This window comes from Chelonoidis abingdonii, chromosome 8, assembly GCF_003597395.2.
Source record: "Chelonoidis abingdonii isolate Lonesome George chromosome 8, CheloAbing_2.0, whole genome shotgun sequence".
NCBI classification, from domain to species: domain Eukaryota; kingdom Metazoa; phylum Chordata; order Testudines; family Testudinidae; genus Chelonoidis; species Chelonoidis abingdonii.
The window spans coordinates 101,697,408-101,725,097 of record NC_133776.1 but is presented as its reverse complement, the minus strand read 5'-3'; the positions used below and the strand labels follow the sequence as shown (position 1 = coordinate 101,725,097).

At 42.4% G+C, this 27,690-nt stretch overlaps 1 protein-coding gene across 6 annotated transcripts; it reads left to right on the top strand.

Moving 5' to 3' along the window:
• The first annotated feature begins 12,995 nt into the window (after window positions 1–12,995).
• CCDC160 (coiled-coil domain containing 160) lies at window positions 12,996–19,702 on the top strand. Of its 6 annotated transcripts, none has more exons than XM_032773144.2 (3): window positions 12,996–13,152; window positions 14,062–14,117; window positions 16,728–19,702. In XM_032773144.2, exon 3 carries the CDS (start codon window positions 16,731–16,733, stop codon window positions 17,715–17,717), a length of 987 nt encoding a protein of 328 aa, XP_032629035.1. In that variant the 5' UTR covers window positions 12,996–13,152; window positions 14,062–14,117; window positions 16,728–16,730; the 3' UTR covers window positions 17,718–19,702. The 6 variants fall into 6 exon arrangements, with proteins under 6 accessions (XP_032629035.1, XP_032629034.1, XP_032629033.1 ...); XM_032773143.2 differs by having other exon boundaries at window positions 13,032–13,152; window positions 16,653–19,702; XM_032773142.2 differs by having other exon boundaries at window positions 13,032–13,152; window positions 13,943–14,117.
• The last annotated feature ends 7,988 nt before the right edge of the window (window positions 19,703–27,690 follow it).

The following is a 27,690-nucleotide window of genomic DNA, read 5'->3' as shown; positions in this document are numbered from 1 at the left end:
TAGTGGTTTTACTTGTTTCTGCAGAAATGGTCAAAAATTACAGCAGAATTTATGTGTGTTTTGCAATGTCTTTTCCTTGGCGTTGTTCCTCAGAAATAAAATTAAAATGGCCGTACATGATTTTTGTATATTCTTTTTAATTTTTATGATTACATCTATGTTGTTTAAAGGGAAACTGTCAGGTTTTAAATCATGTGTTTCAAAAAATATTTTTCCATGTCACCCTATTATGTAAATCTAAAATATTTTATAACTACTTTCCACCAAATATTCTTTTGTTTACTTTTTTGCTATTACTTCACTAGGCTTTGAAACTGTGAAGAGACTAGTCAGTTTCACTTTTGCTTACAGCATCCCATAATTTCACTTCCTACAATTAGTGAACTAGCTGATAAAGCTGAAGGGGAATGTTTATATCCAAATAAAACTGCTTTAATTTAACATTTTTAGCTGTAAACATTTCCAGTAATAGATTTTTGCTTAATTTAAATAGAAACCTAAATTTGATGCATAAACTACCTGGCAATGTCCCTTTAAGCATATGGCTTCTGATCCAAAGCCCACTGAAACCAATAGGAGCATGAGTATTTCCTTCCATTGACTTCAACAGAATTTGGATAAGACCCTTGAGAAACAATTTTGGCAGATTGTAAGATTTGCAACATGACAACACCCACTAACATATTTTGCAACTACACAAAACGGTGGCTTATTCTATGAAAATGTAGGGTGGGAATCACACCAATTTTTTTTTTAAAGTATGGCTCTTGTTCCACATTACTGCTTCTTGGGTCCAACTGTGCAGTCTTCTATGAAAAAAAATGCCATTGGCTTCAGTGGCAGCTTTGCCTGATCAAGATTTTCAGAGCTGATCTCTCTTTTTGTATTTGAAATGTTTTCAGATCAAAGAATTCATTCAGTAATTAAGCTCCTAGGGTACTAGTAAGGACAGAGATACCAGACGATGAAATCTGTAAATCCTCCATTCTTGACAAACCAAGTTATTCCCATCTGCTCCTATTTGCTAGAAGCACTTATTTAATCTACCTCTGTGATTCCCACAGAGTAGCAATTAGGATTTTATTTACCTTGGATTTACACATTTCATATGTTAAGAGACAGTGGCTTCTGAAAACATTCTCTTTAATTTATTTGGTTTTGAGGAAATGCTGAATATTCTTGGAAACCAAGATTCCTTTTCAGTTTCGAGCCTTTGTTGAGCTTTTTGATGATCCAACACATAGCCATAAACAGCCACACAAAGGCAACAGGGATTTTATTGTGCATTCCTGGTGCCCCTTGAAGAGCTTATTTTTCTAAACAATAGTTTTCCTTAGTGTCACCAACCTTTTGATTTCCCAATGGTCACAGGGTTCCAAGGTCGTGAAAAGTGCATCCTTTTGTTCCTCCTAACCTAAAATTTTGTATAAAAAGGCAGCTAAAGGACCCTGAAGTTGGTTAAGACCTGGAAGAGTGCATTTTGTATTGCAAAATTTTGTATGAAGAAATGTTTAAACAATTCCATGCAGTTAAATGTAAAGTTAATATTTTCCAAATATGCAACTACTGATGGAAGAGTCTTTCTATGTTATGTCTTGCAGCACTTCTAAATATCTGATTTGCTTTAAGTGCAAGAACTTGGCTTGAAGAAAAGCTTTTATTATATGTTTGGTTTTAATAATTTTTTTTTGTTAAAATACAGTTAAGGTTGCAATTAAAGAAAAGACGTCCTTAAATATGTCCTTTAAAAAACCCAAATATTTAACTCACTGAGCAGCATCTAAGCAACTTTAGCTCTAATTATTTTTAAAACCGTTATTTAGTTTTCTAGGATTATTTTAGAAGTTTTATGATGTTGCATTTTAAATTCTATTAAGATGTGTTAAAGTGTTGGGAAGTTATATCCACAGCTGAAGAGAGGGAAAGAAAAGAGGGACAATTGTATCAGCCACAAAACGCGACTAACATCTGTGTAAATAAAGTGAAATGGGAGGGGGTGGGCCCCAGAGAGCATGATGTACCAGGCCCCCAACTTTCTCCCAACAGCCCTCGTTATGTCTGTTCTTTAACCATTTAGGGTGGTAGCTCTTAGAAGCCCTTCTGTTGTTTCAAAAAGAAAATGGTGATTCTTATAGGAGTTTCAGCAGCCCATTATGGAGATTTTCTAAAAAGACATAAGTGCCTTTTCTTACTGAGGTGTACCCCATGTTGGGAATAAAACCAATTGTTCTGATTTTGAATATTTCTGTGCCTAATATTACTGTATCCCTCTAACAGGGATACCAATCTCTCTTTAATAGTTCAACAACACTGTTCTGTACCATAAGTCAGTGGCATCTCCCTAATACCATCTCTCTATGAGTGACAGGCCTTTCCATGGGTGGCCATTTCAGGGAGAGGGTACAGGCCTAGTGGAGACTGTTCTAATTTCAGCCCAGAACATCAGAATTCTAGGGAATGTAATTCTCAGAACTCATGGAAGTTGAAGGGTTAGCAGCAATGCTTTTTGAGAAAGTGGGAGGGTTATCAAAAAGCTCCTTCCCTCTTGCACCCTGAGAGAGAGAGAAAGAGAGAGAGAGCTGGACGGATGAGAAAAACAGGACTATTGTTTCCCTCCAGCCAAAAGGCCTGGGAGGGGCTTTTAAAGAGCTTCAAAGAGACCTGGAGAGAGCAACAGCTGCTGGTGGGGACTCTCCTGTAAAGAGACAAGAGTGGCCATGGAGAGTTATGTGGATAAGTCTGGAATGGCTATGCAGAGAAGCCAGGGAAGGTCTGGGGAGAAGGCCTAAGAGACAGGGAAGTAAAACAAACCTAGGAAATAGCACAGAAACTTGGAGAATGGGGAGAGAGTGAAACAAGGATGCTTGAAGCGGGAGTGGACAGCTGCTTCATTGTTTAGGGTTTCAGGACTGGAGCTTGCAGTAGAGGAAGGACACGGGCTCTCCCTTATGCTTCAGTAATAGTGCTAGTCACAAATTTATCATCAAAATTGGTTTTTGATGGAAAACTCTTTTTTTGACCACATGAAATGTTTAATGAAAAGTATCTGCTTTTTGTGGAAAATCTCCATCTCCATACCAGCCTGGCCATGGTAATAGCCACATCACGGGCAGCTGTGAGGAGCCATGGATCTTCCACCTGCCCTGGGTGAGGGTCCTGGGGGGGCAGGGACACAGGCTGGGTGCTGCTCTCAGGCCCCTCCCCAAGGGCAGGTGGAGCTTCCACCGCGGCTCCCCACAGCTGCCCGTGCAGCTCTTATCATGGCTGGGCTGCAGCTCTGAGGCCCCATCCCTGGCCAGAGCCGGGTCAGGGAGAGCCATGTGGGCAGCTCTGGGGATCCTGGGTCCCTCCACCTACCCTGGGTGGGCGGGGTGCTGCTTTCGTCTCCCCGGCCTCACTCCAGCTTCTGACTTGGCCAGGAAGGGGGCTTCGGGAGTTTGGGAAGGAGGCAGGCCCTTGGGGGGCGGGTAGTGGCTCCCGGCCCTTCCACTTTTGGGAAGGCTCTGGTGCCCCTGCCCACCAGGGGGGCCAGCATGTAGAGGGATAATGGAAGCATGAGGCACCAAAACTACAATTTCCATCAGACACTACGGCAGCATTTCCAAATTGAAATATTTCAGTTTACAGGTGAAATATTTCAGTATTTTCACTTATGTCAAAAACAATCAAACATTTCCATGGAAAATTTATTTTTTTAAATTTTCATCAATTTTTTTTATTTTTTAAACAGTTCTATTCAGCAGTGCCACCTTAAGGTGATATATGCTGATCCACCTGTATCAAGAGGAGGGCATCCCTGAAATCAAGAAGCAACGGCTGCGTGGTCTCTGGGAAAAGGGCTTTGTCCAAAGGACTCTTGCTTTGGCCAGAATTTTTGTTACCCTGCAAAGGGAGGAGATTTCCTAATGTAGTTGGAGGGCTAATTTAAACCAACCAGGCCAGAGTGGGACTAGTTTGCTAACCAGAGAAGCGCTGGACTGGGCCTCCCCATTGCTGGAACAGGACTGCCTGGTGTTAATCAATAGGAATGCCTTCCTGCAAGCATTTTCCACAATTTTTGATGACCTTCATCATCAGGGATTAAATTAACTTAGAATATTTCCCGGACCCCCTCATTTTCCCCCTATTCTCTGCCTACCAGACAAACAAAAAGGTACTCAAGGAAACTCCTCAACTGTATCATGTTGTTTTCATACATTTTTTCTTCCCTGACCTTGCTCCTGATATCAGTTGCAGTGCATCTTCCCTTCCCGATCCAGGATCTCACATATGGCTCAGCATTGAACTTTGTGACAGGTGGTCCTACCAAGCTAATGAAAAGTAGCATTGATATGGTCTGCACTTTGAGAGATGATCACAAAAGGGGTCACGATGCACTTTACAAGAGATTTTACAGGAGCTGGCATTGCCTTCTGGTCATTGTACTCTCTGAACCCACATACTACCCCTCTCTCATCCAATTTCTATCTACAGCAGAGAGCCTGGACTTCACATTCTCTTTGGAGTATGTCGGCATCCTGTGGCCAGTTCCTAGGATATAGGTTTGATAGCAGCAGCAAGTTGCTCACCTGTTTCATCTATGAGCTTATGCTGCAGCTGGTTTGCCAGACTTACGTAGAATTGGGATTGGTCGATTGATGTGATGCCCCTTGTGTTTGTGTTCAGCGCGATGCCCTGAAATTCCATCACAGCTTTGGCTTCTTGCACAAGCCTCTCTTCCTCCCCTGGTCCTTGCATTCTCTGCTCAAAAACACAAATCTGCCTCAGAATTTTGACTTGTGCACTTTGGATATTGATTTCCCTGGACTATAGCTCAAGTGACAGTTCCGTTAACTCTTGTAGAGTATCAGAAAAGTATGCCCAGGTTGAGTACATATGATGTATAGGTCACGTGTTCTGGAGTCTACTGAACATGTCTTTTTCTTTACCTTGCGTTTCTGCAAACTGCTGGAAGTGAAGAAGAGAGCAGCACAGTAATTCTTCCAGACTGCTGTCACTGCATGGCTACTTGATGCAACCCATCATGTTTCCAGAATGTGCCCAATTTTCAAGATTTCTACATGCAAAGTTGCCGCACATTCTTGAAGTTCCCTTGCACTTTTAGGGAGACATTTGACAGAGAGTACAGTTTGTTTGTCCATAAACACTTTAAAGTGGTTGACTGCATGAACATCCTGCACAATGTCGTGAACAGAGAGTTCTAATTAGTGGACAGAGCAGTGCCAATTATCTTTGGAAAATACAACTGTATCAGAGGAGCCACTCTGCTTTTCTGACTTAGCATGACTGCAGCTCCATCACAAGCAAGAGCCACCAAGTGCTCCTTCAAGTAAGCCTCTGTGAACCCCACTGCAGTCAACTTTAGCAGAAAGATTCTGGCAGTGGTTGAGGCATCAGTGGCTGGAAGTTCAGTTAGGTCAACAAACATGTTTACAGGCTGCTCCATCTCCTTTGTTGCAAATGGTATGTAGGTGGTAAGAGTGGAAGCCTGGCTCAAATTAGTTGACTCATCAATTGTTACTGTGATTTTGCACATACAAAATATTATATTTCAAGATATTTTTTCTTCATTTCCTCCGCAATGTGCTGCTGTATGCTATGGCAGGGAACGTTTCAGTGCAAAATTCGCCCCACATTTAGTCCGTTTAACTTCAGATCAATTTCTGTTTCAAAATCATAGGATAAATAATTTTGTTTCGCCAGTTTGTAACAGAGTACGGAATACTCTGCACATAGCTTCAGTATGCTGTGACTGCCCTTGCACTTAACATGCTATCAATTTATCTTTCTCTGCCTCACTCTAAATATTTTCTCCAGCTTTGTGACTCTCTGAGACTTTGTGCTCATATATCTTTTTCCTCAGACACTTCCATTTGTTTTAATTTTCTGTCCCCATAGCTTGAAATATCAGAATTAGCCCAGGCTTTAACAATCCTCAAGCCATGATCTCTGCTCATATCTCCAAGAGACAGTACTTTTGAGCAGATGACCCAGCTTACCTTTTCTAACATTTAGCCACATATTTTTTTTCGCAAAAATCTTTTTTGGGGGGGGCAAGGGTGAGGAGCGTGTTCTGGTTCATGATCATGTACTTCTTGCTCGTCAGGGATGCTGTGCACTGCTTCTTCATCCTTCAACCTAACGTACGTTAGGACAGAAGACGAATAGACAACTGCCTTTTGAACCCGCTATAGGTGTTTTGGATATTTGGTAATGCTATTTTGTTGGACCAATGCTACCACAACCTTTCAACATCCTGGACCAGTACGTAGTCATCTATCTCAACGACATACTTTGTTTTCAAATAACTCTGAGCAGCATTGTTACCACATTTGTTCAATCCTGGAAAGACTATGGAAGCAAAGTCTGTACATGAAATTGGAAAAATGTACCTTTGACCAATTCTTCACAGAGTATTTGGGTTATATCCTTTCCCCAAAGGGCTTAAGATGGATCCCCCAGAAGGGGGAGGTCATCCATAGCTGAGCAGTGCCCAGGTCCCATTGGGAATTACAGCGCTTTCTGGGCTTTGCAAATTTTTATCAGCAATTAATTTCTGGCTTCTCAAGGCAAACAACCTGCATGACAAATCTTCTCTGTAAGGCTGTCAAATTTGTTTGGATGCCTGAAACTCACCATGCCTATGACCAGCTCAAAGCCACTTTCACCATCACTTCCATTCTAGCACATCTGGACCCGGCCCAAGCATTCACACTGGAAGCCAGTGCATACAAGTAGCATCAGGGCCCCCATTCTCCTCTTCAGGCAGGCTCCCCTCCCAGCCATCCATGGCGCACCATGGTCAGAAGCTCTCATGATGTACCATCTGGAGGATGATAGGGTTAAAAGGAATTGCAAGCATAGATTTGTCAAAAATAAATCACACCAAACCAACCTAATTTTCTTTTTTGACAGGGTTGGCCTAGTCGATGGGGGGAAGCAGAAGTCGTGATATATCTTGATTTTAGTAAGGCTTTTGACACAGTCTCACAAGACATTCTCATAAGCAAACTAGGGAAGTGTGATCAAGATGTTAATATAAGGTGAGTACACAAATGATTGAAAGACTGTATATAAAGAGTAGTTCTCAAGGGATCTCTGTCAAACTGGAAGGGTATGTCTAGCGGGGTCTTGCAGAGGTCAGTCTTGGGTCTGGAACTATTCAATATTTTCATTAATGACTTGGATAATGGCATGGAGAATGTGCTTGCGAAATCTGCAGAGGGCACCAAACTGGGAGGGGTTGCAAGCATTCTGGAGGAACATGATTAGAATTCAAAACAACCTTGGCAAATTGGAGAACTGGTCTGAATTCAACAAGATGAAATGCAGTAAACCACAAAGTACTTCATTTAGGAAGGAAAACTCACATACACAACTACAAAATAGGGAACAACTGGCTAGGCAGTGATGGATTCTCCCATCACTTCAAAAGAAAAGCGTTCAGCTAGTACTGACTTAAGTTTTGGATTTATTTGTTTTTATAGCTTCTCACATGGGAAATGAGTCCAGTCCTGTATTTGCAAATGCAACTGCATGTCTTGCAAATGTAGTCATCATTGAGAGAAGGGTCTGAGGAGCTGATCTTACGACATGCTCTCTTCTCCTGCAAAGACCTCATGCACCACTCCTCAAAAGAGGACAAGGCCTCATGGCACAGACCTCTTCATCTATGTCTGTCTAGTGCAATGTGTTTCCAGGTTTTGATGTCTATCTTTCATGCTTTGAGGTTGGCCTTTAAGGTGTCTTTATATCTGAGGTTGACTTGACTTTAGAGCAGGTTTCTGTGCTCAGCTAACTGTAGAACACTGCTTTTGGTATACAAGAAACCTCCATGCAGACTATGTGACCGACCCAGTGAAGCTGAGCCCTGATGAGCATATTCTCAATACAAGGACTTCTGTGTTGGAGATCAGACTCTGAGTCACTGTAGATAGAATAGACCCCCATCCAATCTAAACTGAATGTGTATGCTTCTATTAGAGTCCTACAATGTGAACAAGAGCAAGGCTGATAAGACAATGGCAAAGAGGACTGGAGCCATTATGCTTCCTCGTTTGGAGCAGTTGGTTACAAGGAAGACTTCTGATGAGTTACCCCACTCCATCACCTTGGCCATCATGCCATCATGAAATGAGCAGATGACAGCAATCATCTTCTCTGGCGAACCACACTTATGAAGACGTTTCCATGGGCCCTCACAATCCAGTGTTGAAGGCCTTGGTCAACAAACAAAATGTACAGCTCCTTGTTCTGTTCACTAGCCTTCTCTTGTATTTGTTGGGCTGCAGAAATCTCCATAGTGCCACAGCCAACATGAAAGCCACAGTCTGATTCTGGATGCATCAAGTCCACAAGGCGTAGGGTGACCAGATGTCCTGATTTCATAGGGATAGTCCCGATATTCAGGGCTTTTTCTTATATAGGCACCTATAACCTCTCACTCCAATCCTGATTTTTCACACTTTCACCCTAATGAGGCAAGAGATGAGCCTGTTGAGGACAAGTAGTGCAAGGATCTTTCCTGCTATAGACAGCAGTGAGATTCCACAGAGTTGTCACAGCTTCCCTTCCTCTTGTATAGATGGACTATGAAGGCATCTGTATACTTCTGGGGCACAATACTGTGTTCCCATATAGTCTTGAAAAGATTGGTGAGTTTCCTGACCATGTGGGCCTCAGTAACCTTATCTACAGAAGGATCCATGGACAGGTCCTCCAGGACAGGATGCTGTGGGAGTGAGCTGATGGCTTCATAGAACATAATGGATTGACAGTTCAGGAGACTATCAAAGTGCTTTGCTCAGTGACAGAAAATATAACTTTTTGTCTGTGAGTAGCCGATTACAATCTGCTGTGAGGCTAGGACTGTACCACTGGATTTTGGGCCATACGCAGCGCAGAGACCTTCGTAGAGGGCCTTCATGCCATGCTTGTCAACCACTTTCTGCAGCCTTCTGCTCCTACCTGTGTCTCTTCATTAGCCTTAATTGGGTTTGTAGTATATGTTTGCCCTGATATATCTGGCCTTCTTCATTACTGATTTCTTGTCCAAGATGTAGTCCTGGTGCTTCTGTCTTACAAAGCCAAGAACCTTGGATGCCGTATTATATGTGACATCTCTGAGCTTCTGCCAGGTTGCCTCAACATCTGTGGAGTTCTCTGAGACATCAGCTAACACAATCTCCAACTCTGTTTCAATTCATTTGTTTGCTGGGGTCTTTCATGGCAGCCACACTGATCTTCTAGGATGATTTGAGGAATCTTTGGAATGCTTTGGTGAGAAATGTAGCGACATGATCCTTCCCACAAAAGCCAATGGTCTGACCAGCATTCAGCATTTCTCAAAGAGTGACTGATGTACACATCTTTAATGTCTTTAGACCATACAATTACATAGTCCAACATGTGCCACTGTTTTGACCTCAGATGCATCCATCTTGTCTTATATTTGTTTGGTTGCTGGAAGACTGGGTTGGTAACAGTGAGATTGAACTTGGCACTCTTGGAAGAAGAAGCTGGCCATTGGAATTTGACCTTCCAATGCCATGATGGTCTTGTGCCCTGCTCCATTTATCAGAGTCAACTCCCACACAAGCAGTAAAGTCTCCAAGCACAAGTTTGTCCTGGTGTGGCACCCCTCTGATGACCCTCCTGAGATTTTCATAAAATGCCTCCTTGATTTTGTCTGCGTGAATCATTGTCGGTGGGTAGGCTCTGATGAATGGTGGCATACTGATCTCTGGGTAAGCTGATGCAGAGTACCATTAAGTCAGTCATCTCCCTTGGGGAGCGAGTCAAACTTGTGGGCAATGTCAGACCATATGCTGAACCCTAGACCCAACGGTTGTGGCTCACCCTTTGCCTTGCCAGTCCAGTAGTAGGTGTAGCCTACTTCCACTTCCTCAAGGTGGGACTCATCAGCAAGTCTGGTTTCACTGAGCCTAGGTGCTAGTACTACTGAAAATGATCTGGGAGTTATAAGTGGACCACAAATTGAATATGAGTCAACAATATGATGCAGATGCAAAAAAGGCTAACATCATTCTGGGGTGTATTAACAGGAGGGTTGTATGTAAGACAGGGGAAGTAACTGTTCCACTCTATGCAACACTGGTGAGGCCTCAGCTGTAATACTGTCTCCAACTCTGGGGACCACACTTTAGGAAAGATGTGGACGAATTGGAAAGAGTCCAGAGGCAAGCAACAAAAATGGTAGAAGGTTTAGAAAACCTGATCTATAAGAAAGGTTAAAAAAATGGGAATGTTTAGTCTTGAGAAAAGAAGACTGAGGAGGCACCCAATAACACTCTTCAGATACATTAAGGGCTATAAAGAGGGCAGTGCTCAATTGTTCTCCATGTCCACTGAAGGTAGGACAAGAAATAATGGGCTTAATCTGAAGCAAGGGAGATTTAAATTAGATACTAGGAAAAACTTTCTAACTACAAGAGTAATTAAGCTCTGGAATAGGCATCCAAAGGAGGTTGTGGAATCCTGTCATTGAAGATTTTTAAAAACAGGCTGGACAAACACCTGTCAACAATAGTCTAGGTTTACTTGGTCCTGCCATATCACAGGGGCTGGACTTGATGACTTATCAAGGTCCCTTCCAGACTACATTTTTATGTTTCATTTGTCCTTAAAAAGGCAAGAAAGGGTCCTGAATGGGCCATTTGAAGCCATTAATGTTTTCTTCAGAGGGCTTATATGTTGTAGATCAGATTTGCTACATATTGTTGACCTCTACTCATTTATGTGTATCATTATAATGATACTTGATTGGTAGTCCATTGCTCATCTTGAGTCAACTCCAAGACAACCAGTGCAAGCAGCTGCAGCCATAGTTGGTACACAGCTAAAGCATGTAATAAATCTTTAAAATCCCACAGTTGTTCCAAAAGTCTGCAAAATTATAAACAGAGTACTTATTCTCTAAAAAAAAAAAAGACGACAGGGGCAATTCTTGGTATTATATACTGGTGAGCCTTACATTGGTGCTTGGAATCTAAGGATAAAATAGTCCAGTACTTGGATAAGCATTACTTGATGAGATCACACCAATACTGATTTTCAAAGGCAAAATTATGCCTCCTAGACTTGATTCAAGTTAATAAAATAGTAAGTACTGGAGACCTCGGGGATAAAATATACTTGGATTTTCAAAAAACTTTTACTAAGGGCTCTCATAAAAATTTAGAGAAGATAAACTGATGACAAAGTAAAGGGCAAAGTATTGTTGTGGATCAAAAAGCTGGTTAGTGATAGGAAACAGTCATACAGAATGGCTGCTCCTCACAATGGAGATTAATAGGTTTGCCTCCACTGATATTGGGGCTGGTGCTGTTTAAATATATTTGGAGGAGAATGTGAACAGCAAGATAGTGATGTTTTCTGATTTCACAAAGTTGTTTACACTAAATGGATTGTAGAAAATATAGAAGTGAGAAGTTCCATATGTAGATGTGTGGATAGGGCACCATGATGGTACAAGAACTCTACTGGGAGTTTGTTCCTGTTATAACCATCAGTGCCCAGCCACCAGTATAGTTGCACCCCTCGTGTAAACAAGATAAACTGCTATAAGCAATTTGCATCAATGCTGTTTATTTCTGTTTGAAACTGGGCTAAAATGCACTGATGCAAATCATAATTTATAGCAGTCTTCTCTGCTTACACTGGGATTTGCACTGGGGAAGCTACCTCGGTGGGTGGCCACTGATGCTTGAAACCTCGTGTAGACACGGCTTAATATTCAATCTGGATATTGTGATACACTGTCTTGTACTGTATGTTTCAAAAAACTGCTTGCAGAGCTAAATAAGCAGAGTGAAAGGGAAATTAGAAATGACAGGAAAAAAATAGGTTCTTGGAAAGAAGATGGAGATTCACTGAGGCCAAGGTACAAGAAGGCTGTTCTAGATGGCAGAAGCTGTAAAAGAGGAGGGCTCTCCAGTTCCAACAGAACCTAGTGAGGTGGGACTGAGATTACCAGGACTAGATAAACTGATGAGTAGATGAGATGAGTAGATGAGAAGGGCTGAGCAAATCCATATAGGAGTTTTTAGGAAATGGCAATTACTTACTAATCTTCAAATGAATGTGGGAGCCAGTTGAGCTGTCTGAGCATGGTAGTAGTGTGGCTGCATTTCTCTGTAAACAGGGCCCTGGACAACTCCATAGATTAGGGTTGGAAGAGATCTCAGGAGGTCATCTAGTCCAGGGGTTCTCAAACTGGGGTCGGGACCCCCTCAGGGGGTCATGAGGTTATTACATGGGGGGGTTGCAAGCTGTCAACCTCCACCTCAAATCCTGCTTTGCCTCCAGCATTTATAATGGTGTTACATATATAAAAAAGTGTTTTTAATTCATAAGGGAGGGGTCACACGCAGAGGCTTGCTATGTGAAAGGGGTCACCAGTAAAAAAGTTTGAGAGCCACTGATCTAGTTGAACCTGCTGCTCAGGACAGGCTATGCCTGTCGTCACTTCTGGGCCCCCATTTCCACAAGAAGGCGTCCGTGCACGTGCCCTGGAGCGTTGCTTGGAGCCTTTGCATCACCCCCTGCAGCAACGTGCCAGCCTCCAGCATTCAGAAGTCATGCGGAGAGCCCAGGAGGCAGCGCCAGCCCAGCTGGGAAAGGATAAGGAGGTTAATTTTTTTAAAAAGTGCCCAGTTGGGTTCTTTATTTGTCTTCTGGGTGCTGAGCCCTTGGTGGGAGGCTAGAAACAAGCTCTGAGTTTCTCCTCTACCCAGGCCCCAGCCGCTGCCTTCACACCTCCCCCACGGTGGCCAGGCTCCTGGCTAGGCCGCGGATCCTGCACGTGAGGGAACAGCAGGGCAGCCGGTGCCTGCACTTAGGGCCCCTCTGGGCACGGACGGGGGCAGGACGAGGGTCCCGGGGCTGCAGCCCCTCCTCTCCGGCCCGGCCCGGCCCGGCCCGGCCCGGGGGACGTCCGCCCTCTCCCTGCCCCGGTTAGTGCGATGAGAGCCGCTTCCCTTGCCCGCCCCCCCGGGGCGGAGCCGGCCGCGAGCCGAGGCCGGCGGCTCCGCTTTTCTAGGCCGCGTTGCTAGGCGGACTCGCGCCGCGTCGCTTGGCTCGCACCAGCCGCCGCTGCTGCCCCGCGAGAAAGAGTCCGTCCTCCGGCACCAGGTAGGGCTGGGCTGGCGCCCCCGCTACCCGCAGCTGCCGGCGGTGCCAGGCGTGGGCAGAGCCCCACACTGCGCACGCAACAGTGCCTGTGTCCGCTCAGCGCTGGGTGCCCGCACCCTCAGGAGTTACACAGCCCCCTTGGGTGCTGGGTGCCTGCACTCTAAGGGGTTACAGCCTGGGGTGCTGGGTGCCTGCACCCTAAGGAGTTACAGCCTGGGGTGCTCGGGTCCCTTCCAAGGTGTTACCACAGCCTGGGGTGCTGGGTGCCTCCACCCTAGGGAGTTACACAGCTTGGGGTGCTGGGTGCTCCCACCCTAAGGTGTTACAGCCTGGAGTGCTGGGTGCCCCCATTCTAAGGGGTTACAGCCTTGGGTCCCCCGCCAAGGAGTTGCAGCCTGGGGTGCTGGGTGCCCCCTCCCTTATAGCCTGGGGTGCTGGAGGGTGCTTCAATCTTATCAAGTTAGCTTCTCCTACAGCTTGGGGCACTGGGTAGCACTCTGTACCTTTGATGTTCCTACCATTATTATGGCTCTATTAACTCTTGAGTCCTAGTCATGTGGGGTGCTGGGTAGCCCCTCTGCAGCAGTAGTCCCCCTGTCCCGCTGTGGTTACAGCCTTTGATGCTGGATGGTGCTGCAGTGACATCGGGTATCTCCTGATCTTGGGTCATTTATCACCCTCAAACTCATGATGGGTAACCACAGGGTGAGGACAAACCCTCTTACCTGCAGGAGGCATTTGTTCCCCCACTGAACCTCCTCAACAAACAGTTTCTGTTTATCTTTTAAAGGGAATAAAAATATGAACAAACATTATGGCTGTGCAAACTCAGTTTAGCTTTAAAATGGACTGGAATGCCCAAGCCCTCTGGTTTCTCGCAAACTGCTAATATGAGTCTCTGTCCTAAAGATTCCTATATTGTTGGAGAAAGGAATGCCAGGAAAATTCACATCTCTCGGCTCCAGGTAATACTCCCCACTTTCTCTTTCTTCATAGTTTATGTGATTATCATCAGGGTTTTGGAGCTGTGGTCTGGCTCTGCTTCAGCTCCAGGCAAAAACCTGCAGCTCCACTGCTCTGGAGCTGCTCCACGTTCCAGCTCTGGGCTCTGCTCCAAAGTCCTGGTTCTCATGATCCCTTGCTAAATATGAGCTTGATCCTCTGAGCAGCCACATGGGCAGACTCCTACTGACTTCAAAGGGGCTTCATATGTGCATGAATGGAGCAGTTTGAAGCATTGGGGCCTTAATGATGGCATGTGATTTACCTTTGTCTGCAGCTTCAGTACATCTGTATGGCTTACCCAGTTTTTTCCCCAAGAATTTCAAAAATCGCTGCATCGAGTCCAACAACATTATTTTGTGTCCCTTTTGTTGTCCCTCCCTGCATCTGGCCTACGCACTCTTTCTGTTTGTAAATAATAATTGTTCTTCAGGCGTGTGCTGCATTGATTCTCAGTGGTGCCAAACATGGGATGATTTAACACAGGAGTTAAAAAAAGAGAGATTTAAAATATCACACAAATATGCATGAAATTCTTCATCCTCAGTGTAGGATACATTACTATTTCAAAGATCTGAAATTCCCAATTATCCAAAACAGGTTTATGTCCCCCAGCATTCATTACATAAGAATTGACATACTGGGTCAGACCAAAGATCTATATAGCCCCCTATCCTGTCTTCCGACAGTGGTCAATGCCAGGTGCCCTAGAGGGAATGAACAGAACAGGTAATCAAGTGATCTATCCCGTCTCCCATTTTCCCATGCTGCCAATCCTGGAGATTGATGACTTCTATCTACAGAATGGGTAGTAAGTCTACCCAAACTGCCCTGCCACTGTACCCCAAACTGATAAGGGACAACCTTAAATGAGAGGGTAACTGGCTCCATGATTATAAAGTTGCTGGCCTCTTTGTGTCAATCCCTGTCCCCTCTCTCCAGGTTATTTAGTCACTGGCAACAGCTCTAGCGATCGTCTCGCTGTGACATGGACATCTGTCCACAAGGATCTAGACGGAGGCCACCAAGCTCATTTCACGTAGGTCATCAAATAGCCATTAGATCATGAGTGTCATACTTATTTGGAGAGGGCCTGATTCCATGTTATGGATCTTGAGCCAAGATAAAAAATTACAACTTCATATTCGCCTCAGTCTATAGCACATCGGGGCCTAATGTCAGTGGGAGGTTGTACAAAGTGCAGAATACAACCTTCATGTAATAATTAAGCTTCAATTTATTATGTATTCAGTACCTTATTGTCATATTCAGTGTGACTCCATGAGAAAATCCTTGAGACATGAGACACTTTTGAATTAGGGGGATCTTTCAGTCATCACTGAGCTGCTCTGAATTTGAATCAGTGAAATATTAATACTTTTACTATTCTAGTATCATTATTACCCCTCTTACTCCACAGACTTATCCTTTGTGCCTGAGACATAGCTTGTCCATATTAAATTTATATTCCTTCTTGGTTTTATAAAACTCTTCAATATTTTTAGACAGTCAGATCATTAGAGAAGCTAACTGACGTAATCTCTTTTCAATATATTTTGCCTCATGTTATTGTTCTTGGATTTAAATGTAAATCCAAATAAAAATGGTAACTGTCTTAAATATTTCTAGCACCGTGCATAACCCTTGATTCATCTCCTTAGTTCAGTGATGATAGTGGAGGGAAACGTGGAGTAAATAGCACAGTGGATTAATCCATAAATCTTTCACCTCTGGTGATCTTGAGTCAAATTCTGATTTAATCTCCAGTGAAAAGTATTTGGGAATCTTATTGTTGTCCCTAAAACATTGATTCTCATAGCAAAACTAACGGTTGCTACACAATTGATAGTCTGTGCTCAGAGAGGATGAAGACTGGAATATCAGAAATTTTGCAGGGCAATTATCAGAGTTACAGGAGGAAGTCTATGTATAGTATCTCCATATTATGTGCAGTTTTTCAGTAATTTATTTTAATAAGCACTGACATCTCCACAATTTTTAAACACTTAGCATTTACATACTGTGGTGTGTCACATATTCAGATCCTTGTCTAGATGTTAACTGAATAAGCACCTTTAAAGAGTTTTAGTGATAGAGTTTTAAAAAAAAATTTACAAAGAAAATATGATCCATATCCTTCAATCCACATTCTGGCAAATCTCTCATTACAGGCAATAGAAAATTTACCTGGTTTAAAAACTAGGATTTGCCCCATATAAGAACAGTATAAGCTTTTCTTTAACAGGATCAATCTCTAAACTGTTTCCTCAAAGCAATCTACCAGTAGATTAATTTCATATAGACGGTTAAAACAGAGCAGGGCTTCCATATAGTTAGTATGTTCTGACACTAGTAACTTTGGACCAGTTTCTTATACCCTTATTCATGTTGAAAAGCACCTTACTCTGCAAGTAGGCCCACTGAAGTCGTGAGTAAAGTGCTAAAGATACCTGAAGCTTGCCCTCTAAATTTTTACAAATTATAATTACTAATTTTAGTTTATTTCAGATGAAACTTCACATCAAAGTTTAAATGTGTTCCTTCGGCTATTGATTTTATTTTTCTGCTAACAGGCAATGGAAACCTTAGAAATGGAGAACAAAGGTAAACATTGGGTAGAGAAGTTATTTTCTCCTCATTTTAGTGCACAAGATTTTTTTAGTCAAGTCTATCACCCTGAATCTCTGATGTTTGAAAAATTGGCTTTAGCGAGAGCAAAGAGAGTGGAAGAAATCTACAATAGAGCAATTAAAAATTTTCAAGAAGAAAAAAGGCTCAAAAGGAAAGTATGTTTTTCCAAACTCATTGTACGAGAATACGAACCAAACATAGTAGGTGTAAAGATAAACATTTCAAAGAAGGAAAGAGAAGGGGATTCTGCCTGCTGTGGAGCTGGTAATTTAGATGTTGGGACTGAAGAAAGCTTAAAGAAAACAGAGGGTCATTGTATCTGGAATGCAAAGGAATTAGCAGATTTGCGACAAGAAATGCACAAGAACCATGCGGAAGGAGTTTCTCTGAAACTTCAGCTGTCCACCTTGAATGCAGAGTTAGTGGAACTGAAAGCTAAATGCAAAAAAATACAAGTGGACTTTGAAAATGCTGAACAAGAACTTCTAAACTCCAGAAAAGAGGTTCGCTGCAAAAATACCCAATTACAGCAGATTCAAAAGGACAGCTTAAAAAAAGATTTTGAGCTTCAAGCCTTAAAACAACATTTACATGAAAAATCAGCAAACATAAGAAGCTTAAATCAAGAGCTGCTTCAGGCAAGAAAAGAGATTCAGAGTTTGGATCTAAAGAACAAGGATTTACAACAAGAAGTTAAGAAGTTAAAACAGCAACATGATCTTGGATATAAGGCCTGCATAGAAAAGGTGAAACTGCATTATGATTTAAAAATAAGAAACATACAAAAAGAACTGGAGGATGTTAAAAGTGAGCTGAGTGATGAAAAGCTTTTGCATGTTAAGAATGTTAAGGCTTTAGAAATACTTAGGAAACATTTTTCAGCCCAACCATTATCTAATATATTTGACAATCTGAGAGTAGATTTTCTTTAAAATAAAACAAGGAGAGAGAATCCTTGCTAGTTGCAGTCAAAAAGCCCTAGTAACTATATTTGCAGTTTTATTTGACTTTCTACTTTTCAAATGCTTCTTGGTTTAATGTTGGACTTTTATTGTTAAGTTTTAAGGCAGTCAAGTGTGACAGTAAAACACTATCTAGTTTTAAAATAGCTTTGTTCAGAGTTTTGTTTGAGTGAAATTGTACCTTGATTCTTTGACAAGAGTGTCCCTGTGAGTCTTCATGCCACTGACATCCATTATACCCTTGGTGCAGTAATATGCATCTCCTTTCCCCTGGAGAATGGCTTTGTAGAGAGGAAGCACTAGTTTGTATTGAGTTAAATCATGGCTTTGATACTTAATTTGAATGTCGGGTTCTATATCCTTCACTCTTTAGATGTATGAATTGACATATGCTGAATAAACAAATTCTGACATGTTCCAGTCATCTTAAATGCTAAAAGAAATAACTTAATATAATAGTCTTGACTTGTATCTCTGGTTTTCTTTCTGTTTGGTCTGCTTGTGATAGTTCATGTCTGTAACGGGTGTATCCATTGCCAGAGTACCAATCCTTTAGTTTAGACAATACCACATGCAGGTCCTTTGATTACCCAGCAGGGTGTACTGTCTACACAGCTCTGAAGCATAATCCCACTAGAACCTTTAAATTCTGCTGTACCCAGATGTTACTTTCTTACAGTTTGCTTAAAATCATGTTGCTGTTACTATAGCATTTAGTTTGCAGTTTATATTGTTGCTCATAACTGTTGTAACAAAGATTTTTCTCTTTAAAATCTCTTGGAAATTCATGTTAAAAGTATGTGTTGATTTTTGGAGAAGGTTGTAAATCTATACCTTAATTTGAAATAATATTACTACTAAATGTGTAATTATTAAATAGTGCACCTGCATGTGAGAGGAGCTAGTGATTTTTTTCTAAACAGTCTGTGTGTTACAACTACGGTCTTTCTCTACTGAAGGTATGAATATAAATAATTTAATACAGTATTATTAATAAATTGATTATTGATATATATGTTATACACAGTGGCTTAAATTCTCATTTTAATTTTGGTTCAAAAGGATTCTGCTCAAAAACTGAAAAAACTAAATTCCAGAAACTATCCTGAGAGCAGAAGTGTAGAAATCTAGAACGGTGTAGGATAATTCCTATAGTTTCTTACCTCTTCATTGTAACATTTTTCTTGAATTTTAATTGGGTAAATAAATGAATCATGCAGTTCTATTCACTCCAAATGATGAAATGTCTATTAACTAATTGTTGCCTTATGTGTTTTTTAGAATGTCAGATATTGAGGTACTTACTGCTACATCTAAAATCTAATTTATTATAGCATTTTACCTGTTTGGCTAGGAGTTTCTATAAATCTAAATATATTTACTCTCCCTGAAAAGTCTCATGCTTTGTCTAGTTATAAATGTAACTTATATCAGTCAAGCAAGTGGTATATAATTTGAACTGAGCTAATTTAAACCTTCAACCAAGCAATAAGTATTGTTTATATATTATAACACCCAAAATGTTAGAACATAAGAACGGCCATACTGGGTCAGACCAAAGGTCCATCTAGCCCAGTATCCTGTGTTCCGACAGTGGCCAATGCTGCATGCCCCAAAGGGAATGAACAGAGCAGGTAATCTTCAAGTGATCCATCCCCTGTTCCCCATTCCCAGCTTCTGGCAAACAGAGGCTAGGGACACCATCCCTGTCCATCCTGAGTAATAGCCATTGATGGATCTATCCTCCATGAACTTATCTAGTTATTTTTTGAACCCTGTTATAGTCTTAGTCTTCACAACATCCTCTGGCAAGGAGTTCCACAGGTTGACTGTGCATTGTGTGAAAAAATACTTCCTTTAACTCTGACCTTTTGTTTCTCAAGTATATCTGCAACCCAAAATATGTAGCTGGAATGTATAATAATGCACACTATAATAAAGTGTGAAGTACTTTATATTGTGCATCTCCAACACTTATTATTTTGTGATAAGTAGGTTTGTTTCCTAGTGGGGAATGGAATTGTTTGCTGGGACTGCAGAATTCTTGCCATTTTGTGTGTCCTATCATCGGTAGAGGCAGACCTTGACTGTGGATACAAATGCCTTCTTACATCAACCAATTAAGTTCTTTTTCACTCTGTTCCCTCTAATTTTGTAACTTCTGTCCTCTTTGTATGGAAGTTATCACCAGTGATACCTGCGAGATTCTCTTGAAGGCTGTGTTCTATTGACCTTCCTTCAAAGGGGGAGAACTCAGAAGCTAATTGACAGAAAGACTGCTTCTAGTCTGCTGCAGAGATAAGCATTAAAACTAAGTTTTGTTTACATGATTCATATTAATCAAGAACCTAAAGCACATGGTTGAGAAGAACCCCTCCCTCCCCCGACTGTGTGTGGAGATGAGTGATTTTAAAGGCTATTGGGCTTCTGTTCCATGATTGACATTTATATGGGGGGATACATTTAAAAATAACCCATTTCAAAGGTATTGGCCAGGTTTTGCCTGTCCCTCTGTTCTAAGAGTGCATTTTGACTGAGGAATTTAATGGAAATTAAATCTCTACTGGAATTGTCCATTCAACTCCCAATGTTTCAACACAGTTTTGTACCTTGGATGAATAGTTTAGAGGGGGTGCAGAAAGCCACCTTAAACTAGGGAATGTTTCTGCTAATTTACTTAAGTACTAGAATAATTAGTTAAAATAAATAAATTGTAAAAATATAGAAGCAACTCATTCTAAGGTTAGACACTATGTCTTTGTAAATGGGGGCTGAGTGGTTTTCCCAGACTTCCAAAGCAGGCTGGGAAGAACCCTGCTGTCCAGCAGATTGAGAGAATCAAAAACCTGGTCCAGGAAAGTGGCATTTAATCATGTAGATTCTGGTGGCTGTCCTGAATAGTCAAGTTGGAGATGGGTTGGTGTCTTGGAAGTGGGAGGGAGACTGCGGAGTGAATGTAGATATGTTCCATGGGCTTCTGTACTCCGTCCCACGTCCAGGGCTGGCCACCACATTTTGGCACCTGAGGCAGGGAGCTCAAATGACGCTTCTATGCCCCCTCACTTGGGCCAAAATTTTGAAAGGTCTCAATTCTGCCTTCTTCCTGTTCTACGTCTCTCATGGTACAGCTCTGCTACCTACCCCAATAAAGGAGAACTAACAACTTAAAATGCCTTGTTCAAAAATTTTAAGTAACACTTGACTTTCAAATGCCTGAACAGCAAATGTTATTTTTCTTGTCTGCATAGTAAACACTGGCATTTTTATCTGTTTAAATTATCAAAGTGGTGCTTTCTGTGCCTTCTTGGTTGCAAAGATTTGAACTGCTTCCTGCTGAAGATCCACAGTCTTGGCCAGCTCATGCTCTATTGAGATGGTTGCAAGGCCGACAAGCCTCTCCTGTGTCATTGTGGAGCGTAGATGTATTTTTATTAACTTCAGCTTGGAGAAGCTGCGTTCTCCACTGGCAACTGTTACAGGAAGTATTAGAAGTATGCACAGAGCAAAAAAGCATTTGGAAAGAGGGTGGTCATCTTATTTGTGCACATATATTCCAGAATAGCCTTTGGAGTTGATCCTGCTGAAATGTATCTTGAAAGGGCTTTCAGTTCATCACCTAAATCACCCGCATCAATATCACACATATTATCATATGTCAACACTGTCTCTAGTGCCCTGTATTGCTGGTGTAGGTCTTCTTCAGGTACAGTGAGGAGTTTTGGAATATCATACAACATCCCAAATATACTGCTGTGTTCCTTAAGCTGCATGAAACGTTCTTCAGCTGACTGTATTGCACAATCTAACACCTGGTTAAATAATTCAACTTTGAATTGTTGTTTGGGGTCTCTTATGGGATTATCCTGTGCCTCATAATCAAAATGTCGTCGTCGTCGTCTTCTTCTGCGGTATTGTAGACTCTTGTATTCTTGAATGGGTGGGAAAATAGTTTGTTTGAAGTTCCTCTGCCAACTTCTGTGCATTCTTCAGAACGTTTTGAAATCCCTTATCTGACTGGTAATATAGTAGGTATGACTGCTTTGTCCAGTTGTTCCATTGCACCAGATATATCAAGGTCAACATTTATTTCAAACAGTAAGTCATGCCACAACACTAAGCCACACAGAAATTTGAAGTTATGAATGTTTCTGGTGATTCCATTTCCCTCTGTCACCATTCTCCCACGAACAGTTCCTGTCATAGCATTATCCTCCATAATGGCAACTATGGCATCATCTGTCTTCCCAATTTGGTGTTTGATAGGCTTTATCGCCTCCACTTGACTTTCCCAGCATGTGGCACTCAATGGTTTCAGTGTCAGAGAGGATGTTCCCAGATGTTGCTTCAAAATTTGCCATCGATGAGTTGATGCAGAGAAAAATACATAGATGCTTTGAATTACATTAAAAAATTGAGCAGCCTCACAAGAAGCTGACGGTGCATCACTGACCACCAAGTTCAATGACTGAGAACTGCATGGGACAAAAAAAGCTCGAGGGTTTAACTCTCAGATCTGTGTCTGCACTCCTCTGTGTTCTTTCCTCTCATGTTGGCACTATTATTGTAGCCCTGACCTCTCATGTCAGCTATCTCAATTCCTGTATCTTCCAAAGAGCCTCAGGACACAGCAGGTTCAGTAGCTGCTTGGAGCTTGAGGAGGGAGGATTGTGTCGAGTAAACTGCAACTCTGTCGCATCTTGGATAGGCAGGAGCCCGGGGAGAAGAGAAGGAGCTCTGGATGGTCTGCTTGGACTGAGGAGGGTGCTGTGGCCATAGGGAAGTGGCCGAGGGCAATGCGGTGATAGTAGAAGCAAAGGAATGCAGTGAGTGACTGTGATTTGGAGGGTACCTGGTCTGGGACCTGGAATAGTGGGTGGGCCTGGATCCCCCCCTACTCACCACTGGGGAACTGGCAAGATAATTGACTACACTTGTTACCGGGGAAGTGGCTGGACTAGGAGCTAAACTCCCCCGGTCAGGGGAATATTGATAGGGACATGGCTGGAGAGCTGAGTCACGAAGAGGATGCTGTGAGAGGGGCTGCAGGCAAACTGCAGAGAAGAAGTGATAATGTGCAGATTGCACATGTGGGTGTCAACCTTGCGCTAATTCCCAGAGTAAACAGGAGGAAGTGCCAGTCTGGCAGTGATTGATGTGCCCCGTGACAGAGGGTAAATATTTTAATGCAAAATGCCCTAAATTTTGCTTAGCTTAATAATCTGAAGTCTTTCTGTGGCCTTGCCGGAGAGGGGCAGCTACTCTGCTGAAGTCAGCAGAGCTGTGACACTTTATACCAGCTGAAGATCTGCCCTCCACTCTTTAAACCACTATCAATCCTTTATTAGTATTGGTTTAACAATTGAAAAATTAATGTTAACATTTATTCAAAATGCTTCACTTTTGAAAACCTTATTTATAGTCTTACTATATAGGCCCTTAGTATCCTAATGTTCCTTACAGGCCTCAGGGTAGAGTATATTGAGCTTGAATATTGTCAGAGTCCCAAATGCCATATTTTTAGCATGATCTTTATTGCTAGAAGTAGGCTTATAAATTTCACTTGTAACTGGTACATTGTCTTTCATATGTATTTCACAGTTTATTTGCACTGAAATTACTTCTTTTTAAATCTTTTGTCTAGTGGGCTGCCTAAACTATAATGTTCTTATAGTATGTTGGAGACCTCACTGAATTATTTGACATGATGTATATGATACTGCTTGTAAATATCAGTGAGATTTAGCCCACAGACTGTTATTTTGCTGTGTATGGAGTTTTGTCAGAGATGACTAAAATCACTTTAGATTCACCCTTTATCAAAGGGCTGGCTGCTTGCCAGACAGTAGTTCTTGATTATATCCGCTTCTGAATCTTTCTACATGAACAAAAGACTGAAGGCTGCCCCTTATTTTAGCTTTTGGCCTTTCTGATCAAGTGCTCTTTAAAGTGGGGAAACGTTTCGGACAAAGATTGGAAACAACAGCATTGTATTTCGCAGTAAATTATAAAGCTATACAATAGTATTGGTACAACACATTAGAAAGTCCAGCGCTACGGTTATGAAACCCATGCATTTTACATACTAATTACAAAAGGAAAGAGTTGTGCCCTAAAGTGTTTAAAATGTTATGAAAATACTCCATGACATTAAGGTGAATAAATAAAGGTGTAATACATTCTTTCTAGGTTTAGTGTAAACAGAAGGAAAAGATACAGTGAGGTTAAAACCACAGCTCAACAGCTCTGATTCTCCAAGAGGATCCCGCGTTGCTGAATTACGTAGCTGCTGAATATTAAATTGCTTTAGAACTCAAATCCTCAGTGATATACTTCACACTCTTACAGCACTTGCACCAATCAAGGCACTTCTGAAGCACCTACCACTGTCCAATCCAGGGGACATATCTGCAGCTGGAGGTATGACAATTTATACTAATTGAAGATTTAGGTGGTATCAGAGAACAATATTACAGAACTAGATCCTCAACTGCTATCAAATGCCTAACTACACTGAAGTCAGTGGGGCTACAGCAGCTGAGAATCTAGCCCAATGAATTTTGGCCCAGAGCATTCCTGTAAGTTAAGTATTACATCCGTACCAGAAGTGGGAAAACTGAGGCACAGAGTTTAAGTGCCCTGTACAAGGACACTTGGCAAGTCTATGGGAAAGCCTAGAAAATAAATGGGACTCCATTGCTCTACCTGCTGGACATGGCCCTTTTGTGTGGGTGAAGGGTCTAGTCCTGTACTAGTATACAGTAACTCTTAGGGTTAGTGTGGAGGACTGGGAGTTAGGACATGTGGGAGCAGATCTTCAGCTGGTGAAAGTGATCATAGCATGGAGCTATGATCATTTACACCAATTGAGGATCTGCCCTAGGGATTCTAGTCCCAGATCTGTGACCTTGGTCAAGGTGCTTAGACCAAAAATTTCAGAGGTGTCCACTGACTTTTGGATGCTTAACTTGAGACACTTTGGGTCTGATTTTAATTTTTTACATCAGTGTTGTTGTCATAATAGTCTGTCTAAAATACATACCTTACAGTGAGGACAATAAAACCATTTTCTTAGTACTTTTAAACACAGGGCCCTGTGTATTCCACAAATTCACAGCGGTGGAATCCATCCCTTACTGCAGATATGGTCTCCAGAATCTAAGCATTAATTAAATAATTTTCCCAGCCCTTATGTTTGGGAAGATAATCCTAACAATATGTACCACCCATAAAATGATGCAATGGTGTCCTTTTGAGGTCATAGATAGTTTGGAGAAGTAAGAACCACCCAATTAATTTCACTGGATTGTTAACTCAAACAATTTTGTTAAATATTGTTAGGTTTAAATTAGTTAATTGCTGATCATTTTAGAAATGAGGAGTTTAGGATGCAGGAGGGGGCTCTGGGCTGGTCCAGGGGAGTGGGGTGCAGGCTCTGGAGTGGGGCTGAGAATACGGAGTTTGGGGTGTAGGAGGGTGCTCTGGGCTGGGACTCATAGACTCATAGACTCTAGGACTGGAAGGGACCTCGAGAGGTCATCGAGTCCAGTCCCCTGCCCTCATGGCAGGACCAAATACTGTCTAGACCATCCCTGATAGACATTTATCTAACCTACTCTTAATCTCTCCACAGATGGAGTTCCACAACCTGCCCCTAGGCAAATTTAATTCAGTGTTTACTTACGCTGCACAGTTAGGAAAACTTTTACCTGATGTCACCAACCTAAATCTCCCTTGTATGGCGTTAAGCCCATTGCTTCTTTGTTCTATCATTAGAGTCTAAGGTGAACAAGTTTTCTCCCTCCATCTGATGACACACTTTTAGATACCTGAAAATGCTATCATTGTGCCCTCGTCAGCTTCTTCTGTTCCGAACTAAATAAAACCAATCTTTCAGCCTGCCTTCAAGGTCATGTTGCTCATAAGTACTTTTAATCATCTGTTGCTCTCTCTGGACTTCTCAATTTCTCCACATGCTTTCTTGAAATGGCGTGGCAGACTGGCCCAAATACTCCAGTTGAGGCCTGACCAGCGCAGAGTAGAGCGGAAGAATGACTTCTCGTGTTCTTCTTTACACACACCTGTTAATGCACCGAATCACGTTTTGCTTTTTTTGCAACAGTATGCACACTGTTGACGTCATATTTAGCTTGTGGTCCACTACTGACCCCTAGATCTCTTCTGCATAGCTCTTCCTAGACAGTTCTCTATTCTGTATGTGTGAAACTGATTGTTCCTTCCTACCAAGTGGAGCATTGCATTTGTCTTATGAGCTTCATTCGGTTTAACCTCCAGACCATTTCTCCAATTTGTCCCAGATCATTTGAATTTTGACCGCTGTCTCCAACATTTGCAATCCCTCCCAGTTTGGTATCTCTGCAAACTAATAAGCGTACTTTCTATGCCAACATTACGTCGTTAATGGAAGATATTGGACAGAGCCGGTCCAAAAAGACGCCCTGCGGAACCCTTTGTGTAGCTTCCAGCAGGATGGGAGCCATTAATAACTCTCCTCTGAGTACGGTTATCCAGCCAGTTATTGCACCCACCTTATAGTAGCTCCATCTAAATTGTTATTGCCTAGTTTATCGATAAGGATATCTGCGAGACCTGTTCAAATGCGCCTTACTAAAGTTCTAGGTATACTACATCCACCGCTTCTCCCTATCCACAAGACTCGTTATCCTATAGAAAGAAAGCTATCAGATTCGGTTTGACACGATTTGTTCTTTAACAAATCCATGCTGGCTATTCCCTATCACTTACCACCTTCAAAGTGTTTGGCAGATGAGTTCTTTAATACTTGCTCCATTGTCTTCCTGGCACAGAAGTTAAACCTGCTGGTCTGTAGTTTCTTGGGTTGTTTTATTTCCCTTTTTATAGATGGGCACTATATTTCCCCTTTTTCCGTCTTCTGAATCTTCCGTCTCCCACGACTTCGCAAAGATATATAGCTAGAGGCTCAATAGCTCTCTATTAACTCCTTGAGTATTTCTAGGATGCATTTCATCAACGGCCCTGGTAACTTAGGCATCTATTTTTAAGTGATTTTTAACTTGCTCTTTTTTTAATTTTATCTTCTAAACCTACCTTCCCATAGCATTCACTATGTTAGACGTTTCTTCGACTGTCAGTGAAGACGAAACAGTCATTAAGCATCTCTGCCATTTCCAAGTTTCCTGTTACTGTTTCTCCCTCCTCACTGAGCAGTGGGCCTACCCTGTCCTTGGTCTTCCTCTTGCTTCTAATGTATTGATAAAAAGTCTTCTTGTTTCCCTTTATTTCCATAGCTAGTTTGAGCTCATTGTGTGCCTTTGCCTTTCTAATCTTGCCCCTGCATTCCTGTGTTGTTTGCCTATATACATCCTTTTAATCTGACCTAGTTTCCATTTTTTATATGACTCCTTTTTATTTTGTAGGTCATGCAAGACCTACAAAAGACCCCTCCGAGGGGTTCGGAGGGCGGGAGGGGGATCAAGGCTGGGGCAGAGGATTGAGATGCGGGAAGGTATGCAGGCTTCGGCTGGGGGTATGGGCCCTGGGGTGGGGCTGGGGAGGAGGAGTTTGGGGTGAAGGAGGGTGCTGTGGGCTGGGATCGAGGGGTTCAGAGGATGGAAGGGGGATCAGGGCTGGGGCAGGAGGTTGGGGCATGGGGAGAGGCTTAGGGGTGCAGGTTCCAAGTGGCGCTTACCTCAAGCAGCTCCTGGAAGCAGCGGCATGTCCCTGCTCTGGCTCCTATGCAGAGGCGTGGCCAGGCGGTTCTGCACCCTGCCCCATCCACAGGCACTATCTTTGCAGCTCCCATTGGAGTGCTGGAGGGGGCCATTGGAGCAGGGTCATTGGAGCACATAGGAGCCAGAGGTGGGCCATACGGCAACTTCTGGGAGCCATGTGGAGTGGCACCTGACCCTGCTCCTTGGCTGGAGCACCAGAGGGGGGCCATGCC

Excerpts from the sequence above, each read along its gene's own strand:
- CCDC160 (XM_032773142.2), top strand. The coding sequence starts at position 14,007 with ATGCCCAAGCCCTCTGGTTTCTCGCAAACTGCTAATATGAGTCTCTGT. Across the intron at positions 14,118-16,727 it reads TTCACATCTCTCGGCTCCAG|GCAATGGAAACCTTAGAAAT; the intron begins GTAATACTCCCC and ends TTCTGCTAACAG.